This window comes from Diadema setosum, chromosome 2, assembly GCF_964275005.1.
Source record: "Diadema setosum chromosome 2, eeDiaSeto1, whole genome shotgun sequence".
NCBI lineage: Eukaryota > Metazoa > Echinodermata > Echinoidea > Diadematoida > Diadematidae > Diadema > Diadema setosum.
The window spans coordinates 46,379,748-46,399,154 of NC_092686.1; the positions used below are offsets into that span (position 1 = coordinate 46,379,748).

The 19,407-nt window shown below is 38.0% G+C and overlaps 1 protein-coding gene across 1 annotated transcript; it reads left to right on the top strand.

Moving 5' to 3' along the window:
- The first annotated feature begins 1,910 nt into the window (after positions 1-1,910).
- Positions 1,911-11,971, top strand: LOC140245754 (uncharacterized). Its single transcript, XM_072325282.1, has 8 exons — positions 1,911-2,004; positions 5,096-5,204; positions 6,469-6,616; positions 7,257-7,434; positions 7,942-8,145; positions 9,517-9,614; positions 10,942-11,124; positions 11,872-11,971. The coding sequence occupies exons 2-8, from the start codon at positions 5,116-5,118 to the stop codon at positions 11,944-11,946; spliced, it is 975 nt and encodes a 324-aa protein (XP_072181383.1). The 5' UTR covers positions 1,911-2,004; positions 5,096-5,115; the 3' UTR covers positions 11,947-11,971.
- Positions 11,972-19,407: the final 7,436 nt, after the last annotated feature.

Below are 19,407 nucleotides of genomic sequence, written 5' to 3' on the forward strand. Positions count from 1 at the left end.
ATTTAGACCTTTTGTTATGCCATTATTGTGCTGATATAGATTTTTCATGGTTAACACGGTGTCATAGACTCTGTCTGATCAAAGAATACAAGAGTGGAATTTTGATTTAAATAACTCAGATAGTTATGTGAATTATAGGATATTTAAGGATGATACATGTTATGATAATATTTGAACATTTTGTCTGCAAACCTTAGAATTACTTCCACTACATTTAGATGCAGAAACTTCTGGCAGTTATATGAACAAACCCCTTGAACTGAGAACTTACGAAAAATGCAAGAAAATGTTGCAGGAGATGAATTTCATTATATAGGATGTGTTGCTTATGAAGAAAAGAAGAAATTGTTAATTAAAAGATATCATTTTTAAAATCCATCCACCTTCAAATTTAAGAGACTTTTTCAAGTAAGAGGTAAAGAATTGATTAATTTGTGTAGATTTATACTTAATGTATAGGAATTTATATATTCATCTTCCCATGACAAACAGCAATTTCTTTTCTTTAACCAACGTCAACTCTATATACTCTCTTTTAATCATCCAAACATAGGCCGATGCAGTTTAATTACACTGAACTAGTACCATGGGCCTTGAATATAATTCAAATAGGTAGGCCTAAATCACTCATTCACAGAATCAGTGGAAATCCAGTAACGGAAAGGATTAAAATGAACCTTTGCTCAAAACAATACAAAACAAAACAAAATGATCATATGATTTCCAGGAAAATTAATAAAGTTACTATGGAAGTTTGTAGTTTCATGGCAACCAAACCTTTATCCTATATATGTTACCAGAAGAAATTTGAAAAATAAAAAGAAATTCTTGGGACATGGTTTAATTGCAATTAGAGCAATTAAGTTAAGTGGTCTCTTTCACCCCATTTTTCCTATGTAGAAATGAGGCAATATCAAGTTAGTCGTTGCATTCACTTGTGATAATGAATTAAGAAAAAAAATGAGAGCATTAACATATGATGGCGCTGATATCTGAAAGGAGTAGGCTCGAGTTTTGTTGGGGGAAAGCAGGGAGGTACACCAAGGTGAAAACTTGTCCCCATTGTAGGTTCTTTTGATCAGGCAATTGAAGGGAAAAAAAAAACAACAACAACAACATTTACAGAAAGATAAAGCATAACCTGGAGTCATTTGCAGAAAAGCGTCTCATGTATCTGCCGTTGCAAAGTAATACGAATCTAATTAAGATACCGACATCTAAAAACTGCAAATTTACACAAATGTTGCGAATTATCCTCACAAAATATTCTGGTGAATGCAAATAAGAGAACAATGTAATGACCGGCACTGCGTATTCATATTATGCAAATATTTGTGTGAGTATGGGTGAGTTTTTAGGCCTATTGTAGGCCTACAGGCCAATTAGGGAAAAGGAAAAGAAAACACAAATGATATAGCAGAACCTACCGCGCCATGTAAATGAAAACAAACAAACAAACATGATTCTAAAAACTTGTACAGTAGGCCCTATGTGTATAGTTTCTTGTCATTTTTTTTTTTTTCTTTCGGTTGCAAGCAAGATACAGTCGAAACATAAATAATGTTTGGGCAATCATGTTTATGCAATATCAGCGCTAAGACTATATCATGAATATTCATATTATACTGCGTGTAGTGCTTCTCTTATTGGCTAACACCAACCTACAAAGTGCTCCGAAAGCGCAGCGCGCCCCATACAAATTGCATGCCCACAACCACCCGCGCGGCGATACGTCGTCCGTATACAGGAAACCGGAAGAAGACGGCGCGCGGCGACATCGACGCGACGAGTCGACATCCATTATACACGTACAGTACGGACACAAACTGATGTGCATCATGCTGCTGTGCAGTTCGTGCACCGATGTCGACTGACACCAGCTGAGCTTGAATAATACCTGCATTCTGCAACTCCATCGTCGATGCATCACGTTTGACCTTCCGGCTACTCCGTTGATCTGTTACGTTGGGACTTCTGCACTGGCAGTGGGAAGACAAGTTTGTGGTACCCTACCGTACTTATCAAGTAGTAGTAGTAATTGTATGTAATGTAGGCTACCACTAATTTACTAAAACTATCTGATCCTAACAAGGCCATCACTGGCATCAGCACATTACACTAGGAGCAGGAATAGTTTTATTAATGTAAATGGTAAACGTAAACAAGTATCAAATTAAGTTCAAGTAAAATTATAGCCCGACCAGACGCTATAACGTTAGTTCGCTGTGCTGTGTCGCTACTCACAGCAACTGGGCTGTGTATAGTTACAGAAGCGGATCGAGTAGAGGAGGGGTTGGGTGGGTTGCAACCCCCCCCCAAAAAAAAAAAAAAAAAAAAAAAAATCCGGGGACCATTTTTTTTTTATCTTATCTTTTTTTTTAAACTTGTAATTTTATTTTTTTCTATTTATGTATTTAGTGGTGTTTTAGATGCAAGAAAACGGCATTTTCACATACAGATTTTCAAAAATTCTCCCTATTACAACGGTTACTGTGGGAGGGGGGACACCCCCCTCTCACACCCTCCCCCCCCCCCCCCTCGCTTGCTCCGCTCGCTCGGGCTCGGTCGCTACGCTCCCTCGCATACCGCCCCAACCCCCCCCCCCCTTTATAAAAAGCTACATCTGCCTCTGCGTTAGTAAAATTACTGCTAATGATTCTTGTACAGTCTGCAAGATCCTTCAGCTTATTGAAGGAGGCAGACTTGAAGAAGAAGAAGAAGAAGAAGGAGGAGGAGGAGGAGGAGGAGAAGAAGAAGAAGAATTCTGCAGTGATCAAACAAATCAGTAAAATGAATGTTGATATGGGGGGGGAACTTAATCTTATAAACGTTATAGGCAACTTTATATGGTATAAAATTTAACTATTACTAATTAAATTATATTGTGGATCAAGATGGTCCAAGGTAGGAGAGTGGATCATATCACCGGATGTTGTTTGTTTGTTTGTTCTGTGGCTCTGAATTCCGTACTCAGAGGATGGAATTTTTGACCGAAAATAACAGCAGTTATATTCACAAAGTCCTGAAAATTACAAATTTTTGTACCCCTCTATATAGTGTACCCCTCTACAAAAAGTTACCTTTTAGCATGGTGTAAAATCGCATTATATTAATTCCGGACACAATTTTCGTCATGGAAAAATCAACGTCTTCACATCTGGTCCTAGCACCAGAATCACAATTCATACCCACGGTTCACCGTAAATATTCGTATTGAGTGGATGACAAGGAGAAAATCGGCAAATGAGGCCCAAATTTTGTATGTGGTTTGTATAGGGCCTACGTTAAAATGTCTAGCATGAACATTTTGAACAATTCACACATAACTCGACATCTTATAAACCTGAGATGAAATGTGCATTTATGAGTGTTTCTACATTTTTGTGTCACATTTTTTGCGATTTCGGCCCATACAATGCTCTGTGAGGCTAGTCTACGAAGTCCTGCGCGCATTGAATGTCATTAGTACGCAGGTATGTGCGCACCCGGAATTACCATGCCGTTCGGTAATACTATACCTACAGTTGAACCTCTCGTATCCGGACAAGTCGGGACCGGGGCTCGTCCGGATAAGGGATCTGGCCGGATACGGGAGACTCAATGCTTTATACATGTAGAGTCTACATATACATACACATGTACACTGTACTGATGTAGCCCATTGTAGTACCACATGTAGTAATGTGTATACTGCAACCTTTTCATTGTTACACACAGTAACAGACCCCAAAATAGAGGTTCGTGTTTGCAAGAATGAAATCATTTTCTTTTATAAATTCTTGGGATGATTTACCTAAATAATTATTAAGAAATGTATCCGTTGGGAATCCCCCTTTCCTCCCGTAATTATTAAAAAAAGATTAAAAAATCACGGCGAGATTGCGTCCGGATAATAGAGAGATCGGATAAAGGGAGGCCGGATAATAGAGGTTCAACTGTATATCATAATTTCACTAACATTAGATAGATCGGTATAGCCCACCTGACAGTGAGTATACAACCACTTGGTCACTACTTATATCATCAGTAGATGAGATGGAGATGTATGTCACATGTCTATCACTTTGTGTAACCCGACATGAACGTGATGGGGTCGCCCGTGTGGTTTGTTTCATTTCCATCCGAGAAGATGGCTGGATAGCCCCATATTTTTCAGCTGCAGTAGCTGGTCTTTCATAGGGTCCAGTTAGAATAGAGATGGGACCACTTCACCAGGGGCCCGTTTCATAAAACTTGTCATCAGTGACAAGTTGTCATAGATGTGACCAGCTACTGAAATCCTTGCATCTGATAGGCCGAGAGCAAATTTGTCATAGAAATTTGGCGGTTGTCACTGATAACAAGTTTTATAAAACAGGCCCCAGGTTAAACACCCTACTCTTTGCAATGAATGAAGGCAGTGGGATCTTTTATATGTGCATGGGTTGTGACTCTCTCACATATACAGGACCCCCATTTTATGTCCTATCGGAGGGACAGTGTTTTGCCTCTGAGAAGCGGGGACAGTATGATTACACACAACATAGCTCAGTGGGACTCATCTCAGGAATCAAACTGAGCTAACTCACTGTCATAGTCTATCATTATCAAACGTCACAGTCTTTAGTACAGACCCTGATAACAATTGATAACTTATCCTGAGTGATGGTTTGTATTACTGGACTCTAGGATAACCTGTATATAAAGTAATCTAATATTTTACTTCTGTGTGACTTTAGTCATAAGATAGTTGAAGTAGGATCCTCTTCTCCTCCATTCACTCTAGTGTGGTGTAGATTCTAGAGTGTCTGGTCTACACAGGAGAATGCACAATAACTTTGATTAATCAATGTTATTTGGTCATTTCTCTTCTGTTGCATCTCCCATCTCATGAATAATGTTTGAGTCATGTAACTTTGACGACAATCAAACTGAAAGTAGACCCAAATTTAAAGTGGGGAATACTGAAATCACAGTATTACTGATAATGGAAGAAAATGAAAATTATTTTCAATTCTTTGATTCGCAAGCTCATGAGAAATATATATAGGCCTATGTCCCTTTCAAGCTGTCAAGCTAAAATTCAGTGCTAGATTTTCCTATATTTTGCAATCAGTCCAAATCATTCAGGTTGTCATGGCAACAGGAGACATCAGGGGCAATCTGCATCGCCTGCAGAGTGAGTTGAAGCATGCACGATATCCCAAGGACATCGATTACTCCAGGTCAGTATACTTGGGTAGGCTATATGCCCGTGGCCTCTCTGACAAGCAGGCTATGAATTTTGAATTTGGCACAGGTTTCCAAATTACCATATAAGCCAAATGTTTTACTTTTACTGGTGTGACAAATTCAGCTACTACCAACACTAGCTATCTACAAAATGTATGCACTCAGCAGATTAGGAGAGTTGACTTTTACTTGCGTTCACCAAATGCGTGTACATGCCAGTCCTTCAGGATTTATGGTATCATAAAAAATGTGCTCGTTTTTTTTTTTTGTTTATTTTTGACAAGGACTTTTCAGAGCTTTTAAAAAAAAAAAATCTAAATGTATGTGTATGGTACACCTTCACAGAAAGCATTCAAAGAAAGCTATACATCTGCCAGTGAAGATGAAACGCTGAGGTATAACAATTCAAATGGACCTGTATAACAAGGACTTTAGTGCATGCGTGTAGGCTCATTGGTGGTATGTTCTGTTGATTTATAGGTCTAGAATGAGTCATACACAGATGCCAGAATAATCACATAAGTTTTTATATTGAACTTGGGGTGACATTTTATTAAAGGCAAAACATATAGTTCTGGTACGCCTGCAAAATTATAAAATTTCGCTCCAAAATGTACATATATGCCCAAGAAATGTGTGGAATAAGGCTGTAATAACAAGATATTCGTTGGGTAATGACGAAAATGCGAAATATTAACCAAAAATGTTCGCATCTCAGAACTTACCCAATCGGGGTCAGGCTAACTCGGATTCGGGCACAACTCGGCCTCAGTTTGATGGCGGGGCTGAGTTGTCCCTCTGGATTGTACAGTGTTGTGCTATGGGTGCGCTTCACGTTCTGGCTGGTCGCAGTTATAGGCAGAGTTGATACAACGAGCGCATCAAAGAACTTCTTTAGTGCGCCTACAAAATGAACATGCGCCTATGTATAGAGTATGGCGATCACGAACTGCGTATAAATTGTCTGAAATAGGGCCGAGTTGTCCCTGAGACCAAGTTAACCTGGATCCTTCTGGAATAAATTGGTATACTGACTTTTATTTTTTATCTCAAAATACTCCGAAATGACTCATCATCCTGGCAAATCGCATCAGCCGTGGACACCGTAAGCTTCTTGGCAGACTCTTTTGATATATTGCAAGCAAATATGAAATGGTGCAAGACAGGTTCTCAAACCCTTACCAGAACTATGTTTTCACTTTAAATTGCAAATGTGATGTTCCTAGTATGATAAGGTGAATTTTCTTGTTACTTCAGCCTTGCCCGGGGCTCTCCAGCCGATTTCCTCCCAATCCTGCACTATGTGATGTGCGACTTCTCAAGACCACTTTCGGAGCTCATTCTGGACAGCAATATTGACATGGTTGGCAAGAGCGACCGAAAATTCCTGGAGGCAACATATAAGGTGACCCAATACCAGTTGATAGAGTCATGTTGCTGGTTACACTATCCCTCAAACTGAAATGTTGTTGGGTTATTTTTTTTTTCTTCGTTTTTTTGTTTTTGTTTTTTTTTGGGGGGGGAGACAGTAAGTCCTGTAAATTTTGAGATGCCTGCCGTATTAGGCCTTCTTTTCAACAATACTTTACCACGTCACCATGGAGACTTGTACATGATGTAATGACCGAACAAAAGAAAAAAAGAAGAAGAAAGGAAATGGTTAAAAAAAAACTGTAGAGCATGAGACTTCTGTTGGTTTTGTTTTTGTTGTTTTTCTATTACCTCAATTATTGGAGCACAAATGAATGGATATTCTGTGGTCACACCCACTGATGTTCATGAGACATTGGATGAGGTATCAGGTGATCATTTCGTTTGAGTCTTGGTACATCTGTGCATAACAGAAACATGGACAGTACAGGCATGCAGTGGTTTTCACTTTCGAAAGGAAGACTTTGTCAACTCCTGTACACTTATTGTGAGTCTTTCCACATTATCTATGTTTTTTGACAGTATGTATAAAATGAGGATCTGCTCATAATCAAAGGAAATGTGGCAGTCTTGACTGTGCTATAACAGGATTCCCCATATTCACTGCTTATTAGGCACTGAGGGATCTCTTCAGCTACAAGCCATGCATCACCGCTCAACAGTTCTTCAGCAAAGGCTTTGCCGAGAGGAAGATCCTGCTCATGATCGATGTGGTTGCCATGGTGAGGAAGAAGCACAAATCGCTGAGTGCCAAGAAGGGTCCCTCTGCCAGCCAATCACGTCTCGGTCAAGGCAAGAATGTTATTAGCCTACTCTCAAAGCCAGAGTCCAATCAGAGTTCCAGTTGCCTTGGAATAAAGGAGTAAAGTCAGACGAAGAAAAGTAAAAGGACTTGTGAAGCTGTAACGTCATCACCTCATTTAGTTTACATACAATTTGTTTCTACCACTGAAAGTAATGTTATGGGAAAACATGAGTCATCTGAAAAAAAAAAATATTTCTTCTATATGTCCAGTTGTGAACAAAACTTTTGCTGTTTTATATTCTATTTTCTGTGCTAGCTGAAACATAGAGTGGCTTTCACTTTCAGAGATGTCAACTTACTCATTTGCAGTAGTTTGAACTACCCAACAAATGTATTGATATGCAAGGAAGGATTAAACTCTCTATTGACAAGTCTGATGCACTTTTCAGGACACCACAGTGCTCCCACAAAGCCAGTTAGTCCACTGAATAATGTATCAAGTGCAAGCTCATGCTTTAATGTCGTTGCTCTGCCATGTGAATCCCGGTGTGTAGGTGATGCATCCAAGTCAGGGAGGAAGCCACCATCTCCTGGAGCTGCATCTCTTCCTCAGCTCTCGGAGATTTCCGCCCCGGAAGAGTTCAGACCATCATTGAACAGTACAACGAGCGAGTGTCTGCCATCCACTCCAACCACTCCAACCACCCAGACTACTGCACCCACTGAAAATGGTCCGTCTGTCGAGATCGTTGTTGTGGGTGGGTATTTGTGTTCCTTTCTTTCTTTGCAACAGACTATTTATAGATTTCATTCCACTCCAGAAAATCCCAAAAGCAGAATATATGGTTTACAAACCTTAATTTCAATACAAAGAGAACACCAAATTGACAAGGAATTGTGCAGGTTTAGAGTGCATGAACAGCTGCCAATTCACCCTTATTCCTTAGGAGGCATCCTGACATCTGACATTGCTCTTCATATGTTGGCAGTATTAAAGATAGAAAAGCTTCCCTGATTTGGAAATTATATAAGCCTGTTAGGATGCATGTAATACACAAATATCTCTCTGATTGCTCTTTGGTATGTCCCTGATGTTGATGTGCAAGTGTTGACAGCCCTGTGGATGAGACACATCTGTTTAGCAGCCCTTACTTCCCGAAAGTCCCCCCTTCTTATTTGCATTATAGTACGAAATGGAGTCACAAAATTGCAAGAGGAAATGATGGGGGCGGGGGGAGGGGGAGTGGGAGTAATTTAACCATGCTATTTGTAATATGTCATATCTACAGGAATGCTTATTGTATGCAAGCTCTCTAAATATGAAGGAGTAGTAAAGGGGAATTTAAGAGCAGCAGTTAAGTGTATGAAAATAGATGCTTCAAACGGAAACAGAAAAACTGACCAGAAAATGAATATTATTTATTAGTGAAAAATTGAGCAAAGAAAATGGGATTCCATCCCGATGGTATCCATACATCGGGATGGAATCCCATTTTCTTTGCTCAATTTTTCACTAATAAAATAGATGCTAATGTGCAAATTCAATAATATTAAACATATGTTACTTTTTGCTCTGCATTTCATCCATTTTGGACAATTATGTCACAAAAGACTTGAGATAATTGTGGATTATATGGAGGGAGAAGACAGATGATGTTTACCGCGGGGATGGTGTTGAAAGATTGTAATAACAATGCTGGTGGTGATGGGTAGAGTGAAAATACTCCTTGAAGTTGATACCAGTAACACCAGTCATATCAAGCATACCAGTCATACCACTGATGCCAGACAGGGTGGCGAAGTGGCTCATTCAGTAGCACATTTGGCTTGCAATCAATGGGCAAGGGTTCAAGTCCCATGCAGTTAGCCTAATTGAGCAATCTTGTGTGTTATCAGGCTGTCCCTTCTAGGTTGCAAAGCCAATGAAAGGCTTTGCCCAACAGACACACAAGGAAATGGGCGAATGATGCCTGCCCCTCATTGTTCACCCCTAGTGATAACAGTAGCCTGCAAACAGTTTCAACCTGTCATGCTGTGCCATACAAACCAATGAATAAATTGATGTCATTATTGTAGAACTAATATATAAGTATTCAATGCTTGATCCTTGTTTTCATCCATGCTGTTAGGCCACACACCTGCCCCTCCAAATGTGAAAGTTGTGAAACAAAGTTCACCTGATCAGGCAACACAGTCTACCGCAACATACAGAGCTGTCATCCATGACGTAAGTTACACCATCATCGGCTCAAAAGTCGGACATTTTGCACTTTGTTTGCTAGTGGAATGCTTATCCTCGGCACATTGTAAATGCTGTGACTGCCCAATTTGTATCAGAACATATATTTTTCACAACTAAAATTTCTGATTTGCCACAGAATCTTAAAGGCATAATTTACCATTTGCAGATGAAACAAAAACCCAGCATTAGTGCTTTAAAATAGTTCTAAAATGTGAGTTAGGAATAGAAACAACCACTGTAAAAATTTGAATCGGTAAAATCGATGTTAAGTATTGTTTAGATCTACAAAATGTGAACAATAGTTATAATAAAAATGTTGCCAGACTAAACCGTATACAGTTCCGGTTTATTGAGAAAAATACATGTATCTCTTTATATTTTAGGCTTTATCGCAAAAATTTTATATGACAGGATGTTTTGTGGTACAACAGACATACACACATGTATTAAATGTCATATCTTGAACTTTTTTCAAATCACTGTTCCCAAAGGTAAACAGGACCTTTAATTTGAGTGAACAATATAGAATCATTTTCCAGTGTAAAGATATATCGTCTCACTTACTCTGCACTATGACGAGTAAACTATTATTGATGATACAGTCAATCTCAAAAAGTTGACTAAGTTGAAGAAAAATTAATCTAGATTAGGTATTACCAAGTGCATTATGTAATGTAGGTCAAAATTCAAATAAATCAATAAACTTTCTCTGTTCACTTTAGATTTTACTTAGATGAGGTTGACTCGCTATATAATGGTATTTTATTTTAGTTAGAAGTGAAGTAGATACAGCAGTGCTTACATTCAGCTTTGGCTGGAAATAAGATAACAGTAGCTAGATGGTAATGACCAAGAAACACAAAGTTAGCATGAAATGTCAGTCAAACTGAAAGGAAAACTGCAAATTTGTCATCTGTCCAATTCCGGTGTTCACCAGTAATATCCCAGGTAATACATGTCACCAGCACCAAATCATTGCACTTTGAGTGCCTTTTGAAATGGGCATAATGAAAATTATGCCCATTTCAAAAGGCTGTTTGTTTCTGTTTTTCCCCGCATAGCCTCACAATGGGATTGATGAAAAAAAAAAAAAAGAGGAAATAGCTTACTTCAAATGACATTACTAACATGAAGATTCAAAATTATTCATTGTCATATAAGAATATACATTTGGACATCTAACGAGTGCAAGGTGTATAAATGAACATACTGACAAATTTTGTCATGATGTACCATCTGTGTGTTAATAGAATTTAGAGAAATAACGTATTCAAATATTATTCCGGACAATTCTCCACCTCCGTGGTCTCAGGATGAGCTGAAGACACACCCTGTCATCAGGGACCTAGCGGTGGTCGTCGGGGACCTTATGAACCGGGTCCAGACTCTTGAGGAGCAGGTGACCAGACTGACCGTCTCCACCAAGAAGGAGGAGCAGAGGGGCAATGCCCGCTGGGTCCTCCTGGAAAACAACTTTAACATCCTGGAGGGTCAGGTGAGGGAGATCGAGAGAGTGTTACTCTTGGTGCTTCAGTAAAAAGTATCCATAATATTAACACTTGGGCCCAAATTCACGTAGGTGGTACAATTCAAACCATGGTTTAAACTGTGGTTTCAGTTGTACCACCTTTGTGAATTCAGGCCTTAGAGTCTCTTAGTGTTAGCATTATGGGTACTTTTTACTGAAGCACCTCAAGAATGACTGCTGTATAAGGCCATCACAACATCTCACACGTTTAAATGATTTTGCAGAAACAAGAAGGAGAGAAATTAACACTGATCAGATTTATGAGGTTTAATTAAATTAATGATTAAGAATAAAGATCTTGCTGATTGTACAGCAATACCATTGTACAATTGATGAATAGTACAGAATGTGCACCAGATATCTTCCCAGATTGATAATGAGAGGGCTTTCAAATGAATTATTCACTGTACTGTGAACCAAAGAAATTGTTAGATACAGATCCTGTATACGCCATATATTTAGTGAGCCTAGATTTTTGCAAATCAGGACTTCCTGACAATGTCGCGAGTGGTTAAATTTGCGATCGTGGAGTTCAGCACTGAATGGAGAAATGTATACGTGCATGTCACATTCATATCGGGATCAGAGTCAATATTTTCGTGTGTCTTTAAGTTTGTGAGTAGCACCTGACTTGTGAAATTTGTGAAAATAAAAACATCATGAAATATTCGGCTTATACAGTATGTGAAAATCTCTGTTTATTTCTTTAAACAGCTAGCAAACAAGGGTTTGCTCAACACCAAGCCACCAGAGAGCCAGCAAACTTTCCTGAAAGGTCAGAGATTCTGAGATTTTCTGGCATGTTTCATCAGACACAGTAGCATCTTATCTGTATTCAGTAAGATTTGTTTCTTGTTACCCAGCATGCAATAGAGATGTCTTAGTTATGTTGTCATTTCATATGCTCTTTGAAACAGTGAAAATCATAATTGGTGTGAAGGCTAGGAGCCAAAATTTTGCAATCTCAGATTTCAATAGGGCAAGTGGACAAAATGATTCTTGTAGCACCCTTCATGTAATCAGCACTGATGCCAGCTGTTTCTTTTTTGCAGTACTTTGCACTGTTTTTGTGCTCAAACGACTGCAGGTTTCATGACAAGTACTGTTTTTTTTTTTCCAAAATTGTATTGCTACCCATACCTGTTGCTGGAAAGGTCAATATACCGTTTTCTGCCAAAAATATGCCTTTTCAGCCCTCAGAACACTGCATTGCTGTTTACAACATTGTGGCATCCCTGTATCAGTGATTCCTGGCAATACCTTCACGTTAAAAGTGAAGAGTAAAAAACAAGCACACAGACATGCATAATCTTTGTACGAGGATCAATCAGTTGTTAATATGTTCATGTTCTAGACTTTCACAACCAAGTGGTCACCCACAATGGACGGAATGGCAGCGATGGACGTCCATCATCATCATCTTCCTCTGGGGAGGAAGGGATGGGTCACTCCTTGGAGACACTGGAGGAAGAGGAGGAGGAGAGGGATGCCTCAGGTGCCCTGGTCATTGATGAGAAGGCTGGTGGACTCTCTAGTGGAGAGGAGAATGGTATGCCACAGGACAGAGTGGAAGAAGATGAAAGTGATTTGGTTGCCAAGGACAACAGCGATCTTCAGGCGCAGGCCGATCGCATCCAGGAAATGTAAGTTTTAGTCATAAATACCACCTTCTGAAAAAAGTTAACCTTATGACTAGCACCTTTTAAGTATAGTGTTATGTGGTGATCAGCAGGGTGCTCTTGCAAAAGCATTCAAATGCTACAAATTATTTCTGACTCTGGCTGACTTCATAGAGAACACTCTGTACTATTCACTTTACACAACATCTGTGCCCCTTGAGCCAGAGGTTATAAAACTTCAGACTGAAATACATGTATCCAAAAGGTTTCAACATTTACAACTTTAGAAAGAAAAAAAAAAAACACACACAGAAAAAAACAAACAAAACAAAACAAAAAAACAGGCTGCAATTCTAGATATTGTGCCAGAGCTACAAGGCCCTTCTCAAAGGGAATGCATCATCAACCTTATAAATCAGTATTGGTTAGTAGATGGTACTGAATGACATTAAGTTCTTTTCAACAATGAACTGGCATTTCTTTTTAACACACACAAATCAACTTTGTTGATTGCAGTATGCATTAGAATAACAAGACATATCCCATTTTAAATGATACTAAAGATTGTATTTGTAATGATATCAAAAACATTTCCACTTTCACCATATCCTCTTTAATTTATTGCTTAACTTGTTATCTCATGAAATATGAACTATATTGTAGGTGTGTTACATTCACAATTTATCAGTCTTGTACTGTGTAGTACCACTGCAATCATGGGCTTTTATTGTTGTTGTTTTTGAATACCTTCAGAGAAATGATGCAGATAATAGGTGTGGTACCACATGTGGTCCATGGTTTTGCTGTTTTTGTTCTTGTTATCTTCTGACAGTCATCTGTCTCTCACCTTCTTGTCCACAGGATGGCTGATGCTCAGATGCGACTCCAGATCAATTCCAGTCTCACTGCAGATGCTTGATGCCCAAAATTAACTATGTCACCGATCAACAGCCAATACCACCAGTTCAATCAGATGTTGTCGAGGCTGAGGAGATGGATGCAAGCAAAGACTGCATCAGTGCCCTTACCATTTAGTTGGGCCAAACTCTTACATTTGAGCATTTACTGTGTGATTTATAGTTGCATATGGTTTGTTTATTTATATTCATTTTGGTTGTTTATGTGTCAATAGTGTAGGTGCCTTTTGCCATGTGGTTGCACCAAAATCTTACATTTGAGCATTTACTGTGTTGATTTAAAGTTGCATGGTTTGTTTCTTTATATTCATTTGTGTTGTTTATGAGTCAGTAATGGTCCTGTGAGTATGGATGTTCAAAACATATGCTTTATGAAAGGCCTGTTCAGTGTATCTTTTTTGTTGTCTAAGTTATATTGGAGCTATATAAATATTGTGAATGGCCATGAAATAGATTTAAAAGAAAAATCAGCATGATCTCACCAAGTTCTCAAGTATGTCAAGCATTTCTTGCAGAAATAACTTAATTTAATCTTCAAGTCTTTTTCCGCAATGGATGTTGGTTTAAAGTACATACCTACTTGCTGTTTATTGGTCAAAGTGAACAACTGAATTAGTAGGCGTGGTGTGCAAGCTCATGAATAATAATCACATCAGTAGCTCTCATAAGGCTCTTGCGCTGACCAGCTCAACTTCAGCTATCTTTGTTCATGACTGTCAGTACTGAAAACAGCATAAAGGCCCTTTTAAAGGCATAATTTACTATTTGCAGATAAAACAAAAACCCAGCATTAGTGATTTAAAATAGTTCTAAAATGTGAGTTAGGGATAGAAACAACCACTGTAAAAATTTTAACCTGTAAAATTGATGTTAATCATTAAATTTTATGTGATAGGATGTTTTGTGGTACAACAGACCTACACATTTGCATTAAATGTCATATCTTGAAAATTTTAAAATCACTGTTCCCAAATGGAAACAGGACCTTTAAAAGGTTATATTATGTTGATGCCATCATGTAGTCAACTTATGTACATCGTTAAACCAATCAAGATGATGTTCTTGACCAGAGTGAGCAGCTTGATTACTTGCTTCTCTCAGAGTTTAGCCAGTATCTGTCTGGTGACTCACTCCCATCATCCTTTGTCGCTGCTGGTGTGATTGGCATGGTAACCATTTTGAAGACCTGTGTAAATATCACGAATTGGTGGAACCCTATTTTCTCAGATTCTAAAAAACAAATGGCTGTGTACAGTAAGGTGACCCATATAGTGAGATAAAGTATGGAAGACTTGGGCTTAAAGCTAAAACACAGTTCTCAGAAGGGCTCAAAATTCATCTTCCACCATTTGGAATTTGCTTGGAATGTATTGGAAAGTGCTGCCAAGAAACTTGTCTGGCTGACGTGATTTGCCAAGATGATGAGCTGCTTTAGAGTATTTTGAGATCAAAAGTGTTAATACCCTACTGTATTCCTGAAGCGCCCTTCCCGTTGAGTAGTGGGTATGTAGAACACTTGTACTTGTATGTGATGACCGAATCATGCCCTAGTTGTAGTACATGTATTGAATCACATGCAGCTAACAAGCTGCCCCGGCGCGATATATTGTGATCAATGTAATTGAAAAGAAAATATCACGTAGCAACCACAATCGGGTATGCTCTGAGAATGCATCACTTTGGACAAATTTTGGGGTAATATTTCACACTTTCGTCATTACCCAACTGTCACACATTTCTTTTGCATTTGCCTCCATTTTAGAGCAAGAACTGACAGTTTCTGCAGGCATATGAAACTACGTTTTACCTTTAAAGCTCTAGATATTTAGTATGTTTGCTTTCAATCAATTGAGAAAAATAAGATTTTCATTGAAAAATAGGAGCAGTGATGTCTTCCTGTTGAGTAAAAATTAGATCAGGAAGATCCCACTTCATTTGAAACTATGCAGATGATTGTTACTGCATGCTCATTGGATGTCATATAGTGCTTTACTTCACTAAAAAAATATACTTTACACAAAGGTCAGCCCTTCCCCTGTAATACCTTCAGCAGCATAAGTTGTAGTTACAATTCAGTTAGGTACTCACATATCAATTCATGCTCGGCTGCATAAGAGTTAGAATGGCTCATTCTGTACTGGATTGACATTTTGGCGCTCATTTCAGTTGAATACTGCAAAAGTGAAAACCTTTAATTTAGCCCCAGTGTGTGGATCAAGTCAGGTGTACTGTACATGAACTCTGACTTAAAAGAAGAAATCCTCTCCTGAATTAAAAAAAAAAAAAAATCATAACAAAGAAAAAAATTCCCCACAGAACAGTGCAAAAATGATCAAAATCAGATAAGAAATACGGAAGTTATGTCATTCTGAAATTTCACAGTTTTTCTGAAAATACTTCTTGACCAGTCGTTATGAATAGTCAAATCAGCAAGTTGTCAATGTCATGCCATCGCAATTTCTCATTCATTTCATATACAGAAATCACAAAAATCTCATATTTCAGCTTTATGAATAAAGAACTTGCCTCAAAACCACCCAAAATAAATATACAAAAAAATGTTATTGTTAACTATGATCTATTTTAGTATGGGATTATCCTTTCACCTGTGTTAGTTAAAAATAACAATTTTTCCAAATTTCATGGGTGATATACAAGAAAAATTGTGAAGGCATGATGTCATCAACTCGCTCATTTGAATATTTATAAGGACTGGTCAAGAAATGTTTTCTAAGAAAAATGGGAATTTCAGATGTCATATCTACTTTTTATTTCTTTTCTGATTTTTTTGTCATTATGCCTCTGCCACGAAGTGTCGCCGGAGGCATTATGTTTTCGGGTTGTCTGTCCGTCCGTCCGTCTTTCTGTCCGTAATCAATTTTTGTGGACAGCGTAACTAGAAAACGGTTTGAGGTATCCTAATGAAACTTGGCATGTGTATGTATGAGTTGACGAAGTTGTGCCTATCAACTTTCGGGTGCACATGCTCAAGGTCAAAGGTCAAGGTCAAATGCTCAAAATCTCATTATTTCCCCCATATCTATGCAATACCTAAAGGTATTTTATTGAAACTTGGTGTATACAGAAACTACCAAATAAAGATTCACCAGAGAGAGTTTTGGGTCATGGGGTTAAAGGTTAAAGGTCAAAGGTCTAGTGAAAATGTTAGAATTTCACTTTTTTTTTTCTCCATATCTCACAAATATTTCAAGGTATCTTCATGGAACTTAGTACATATGCATGTACTAACTGGCAGTGATCATCTAGGGAATTTAGGGGTTATGGGTCAAAGGTCAAGGTCAACTCATCAAAATGTCCCTCTTATCTATGCAATGCCTGCAGGATTTTTCTTGAAACTTTAGTGTATGCAGGTATTACCCAATTGAGATTCTCTTGGAAGTTTCTTGCCAAAAGGTCAAAGGTCAAGTGAAGTGCTAAATTTCACTTCTTCCTTACAGTAAATTTATAAAAGGGTCAAAAGTCGGGTAAAATTCCTCAAATCCTCAAAAACCTGCACTCTTAGACAATATAGCCATTCATCAAATCAAACCTAGCTCAAGGAAAGTAAACATTCCACACATTTGTGACAAACCTGTCATTTTAATATTTTGCCAATTATGTGAAACTGTCATCACACATTGTCAAGACATTGTACTATATATAGACCTGTTAAGAGAACCATACATTATGGCGGAGGCATACCAGTCGCCATAGCGACATTTCTAGTTTTTACAATGTTCTGTAGGGTTTTGTTTTTTTTTTTTTTCTCATTCTTTTAAGTTTATTCATTTTGGGGGTAGATTTCTTAATCCTCTTTAATTCTGATGGATAAACTTGACAGGAGATCAGTCTGTATCTTGTCTGTATCTGGAGTAGCAATATGACAGAAACTGGTTGTTTGCGATGGCATAAGTTAACGTCAGGCCATATAATGCAATTATTCTGTGCATGTGTTGCTTGTATAAGTGTGATTCCCAAGACTGGGTTTGTGTATTGTTTATTTATTGTACATTTGTTCAGAGTCTAATATATATTTCCTTTGTATAGAAAAAGCTCCAAAATTTATCCCAAAGTGGACACGATTGGAAAAAAAAAAAACCCACAAAACAAACAAACAATGCCTTATGTGTTTATCAAAGCTTTCCTTATATGCTTACTGAATATATTTTGATTTAGGAAAGAATAAATGAGAAATTTTGAAAATATATCTTTATCTCGTTTGATATTCCATATGTACCATTTGCTCCCTTTGGATTTTTACAGTATAATATGACCCATATTCATGTAATACTTTGAAACCTTGGACTAACTCAGCAATGAGCATGCCATGTATTTTTTTTTTCATGACTATATTTAAAATGCATATCCACAACACAGAATTATTGTAATATCTAGAGTGTCTACACTTTAACAATCACTCCTGATGGGTAAATAAAGTAGTACAGTAAAACCTTGTTGTAATAAAGTCAGATAGAGGGAGATACCTGATATAACAAAGTGATTTTGCAACTCCCATTCCTTTTATGTTCTTTTGTTTATATTCCTGAATTTGACAAATTGTTGAAGAAATTATAGGGCCTTCAGCTGTCACTGAGTTACATCAAGTCTGTATACTAAAGTTTCTATTAAAAACAAACACTAAAATCTTTAACACTGCTTTACATACAAAAGATATATGATATGAATACTTTAATGTGTCAAATTTTGATCAGTGCATTTACATAAAATATGCCAGTAAGTCATGTAGGCCCTATATGTGTGCATGTGTGTGTTTACATCATCGCAAATGAATGCACCAGCATGGTAAACACAGCTGTGTCATGTTCATGCATTTATTTGTGATATTTGTTTGCTTGTTTTTTATGGTGTTGGTGGTGGTAGTTATAAGAAGAGTTCTTCGAACTGCAGTACATTGATTATCATTTTTAATACGAAACCTTTTTTTTTTTTCTTTCTTAGAGGGACTGTACAGTACTGGTTGAGGTGGGGATTGAACGTTTTTAAGTGAGATAATGAGAAACCTCTTATGAAATATGAAAGAACATGTAATTTTAAGAAGGATTCAACGTTTATTTGATGAAAATTGGTTTTCAAATGGCTGAGATATCCAAAACGTGTTAATAATAAGAGGCGACAGGCCACGCCCTTTTATTAGGATCTCTTTGTTTCACCTTGTTTTTGGATATCTCAGCCATTTCAAAACCAATTTTCATCAAATAAACTTTTGATACCCCTTAGAATTGCATTCTCTTTGACATCTCATAGAGTGGTTTCTGAATATCTCGCAAAACGTTAAAAGCTAAATCCTCACCTCAACCAGAACTGTACACACCTGTAGCAGCACAATGAGTCATGCTTTCATTTTCTCATTCTACTAAGAATTTGTTTTCGTCCACTCGCTGACCATATCAGCTAGTGGTCACTCTTCAGCATAATCAAGCACATTTTTACGACCGCTCTGGCCCTCTGTATCGCAAGCACTCGTATATCATCTGTCACATTCCTCGCGAACAACGTAACTTCACCTCCGGTCACTCCTACGGTCACCATGACAACGCGAGATGGACATCCTTTCCAACCAATCTCCTCCTTTCTTCGCTCCACGTCTCGAAGAAGTTTCGCATGCATGTTACAACTCTCCATTCACAAAAATCAACCTTTCACACTCACCACACTTCTTGACCAGCTTTCGACGTGAAAGCACGGAAACGTCA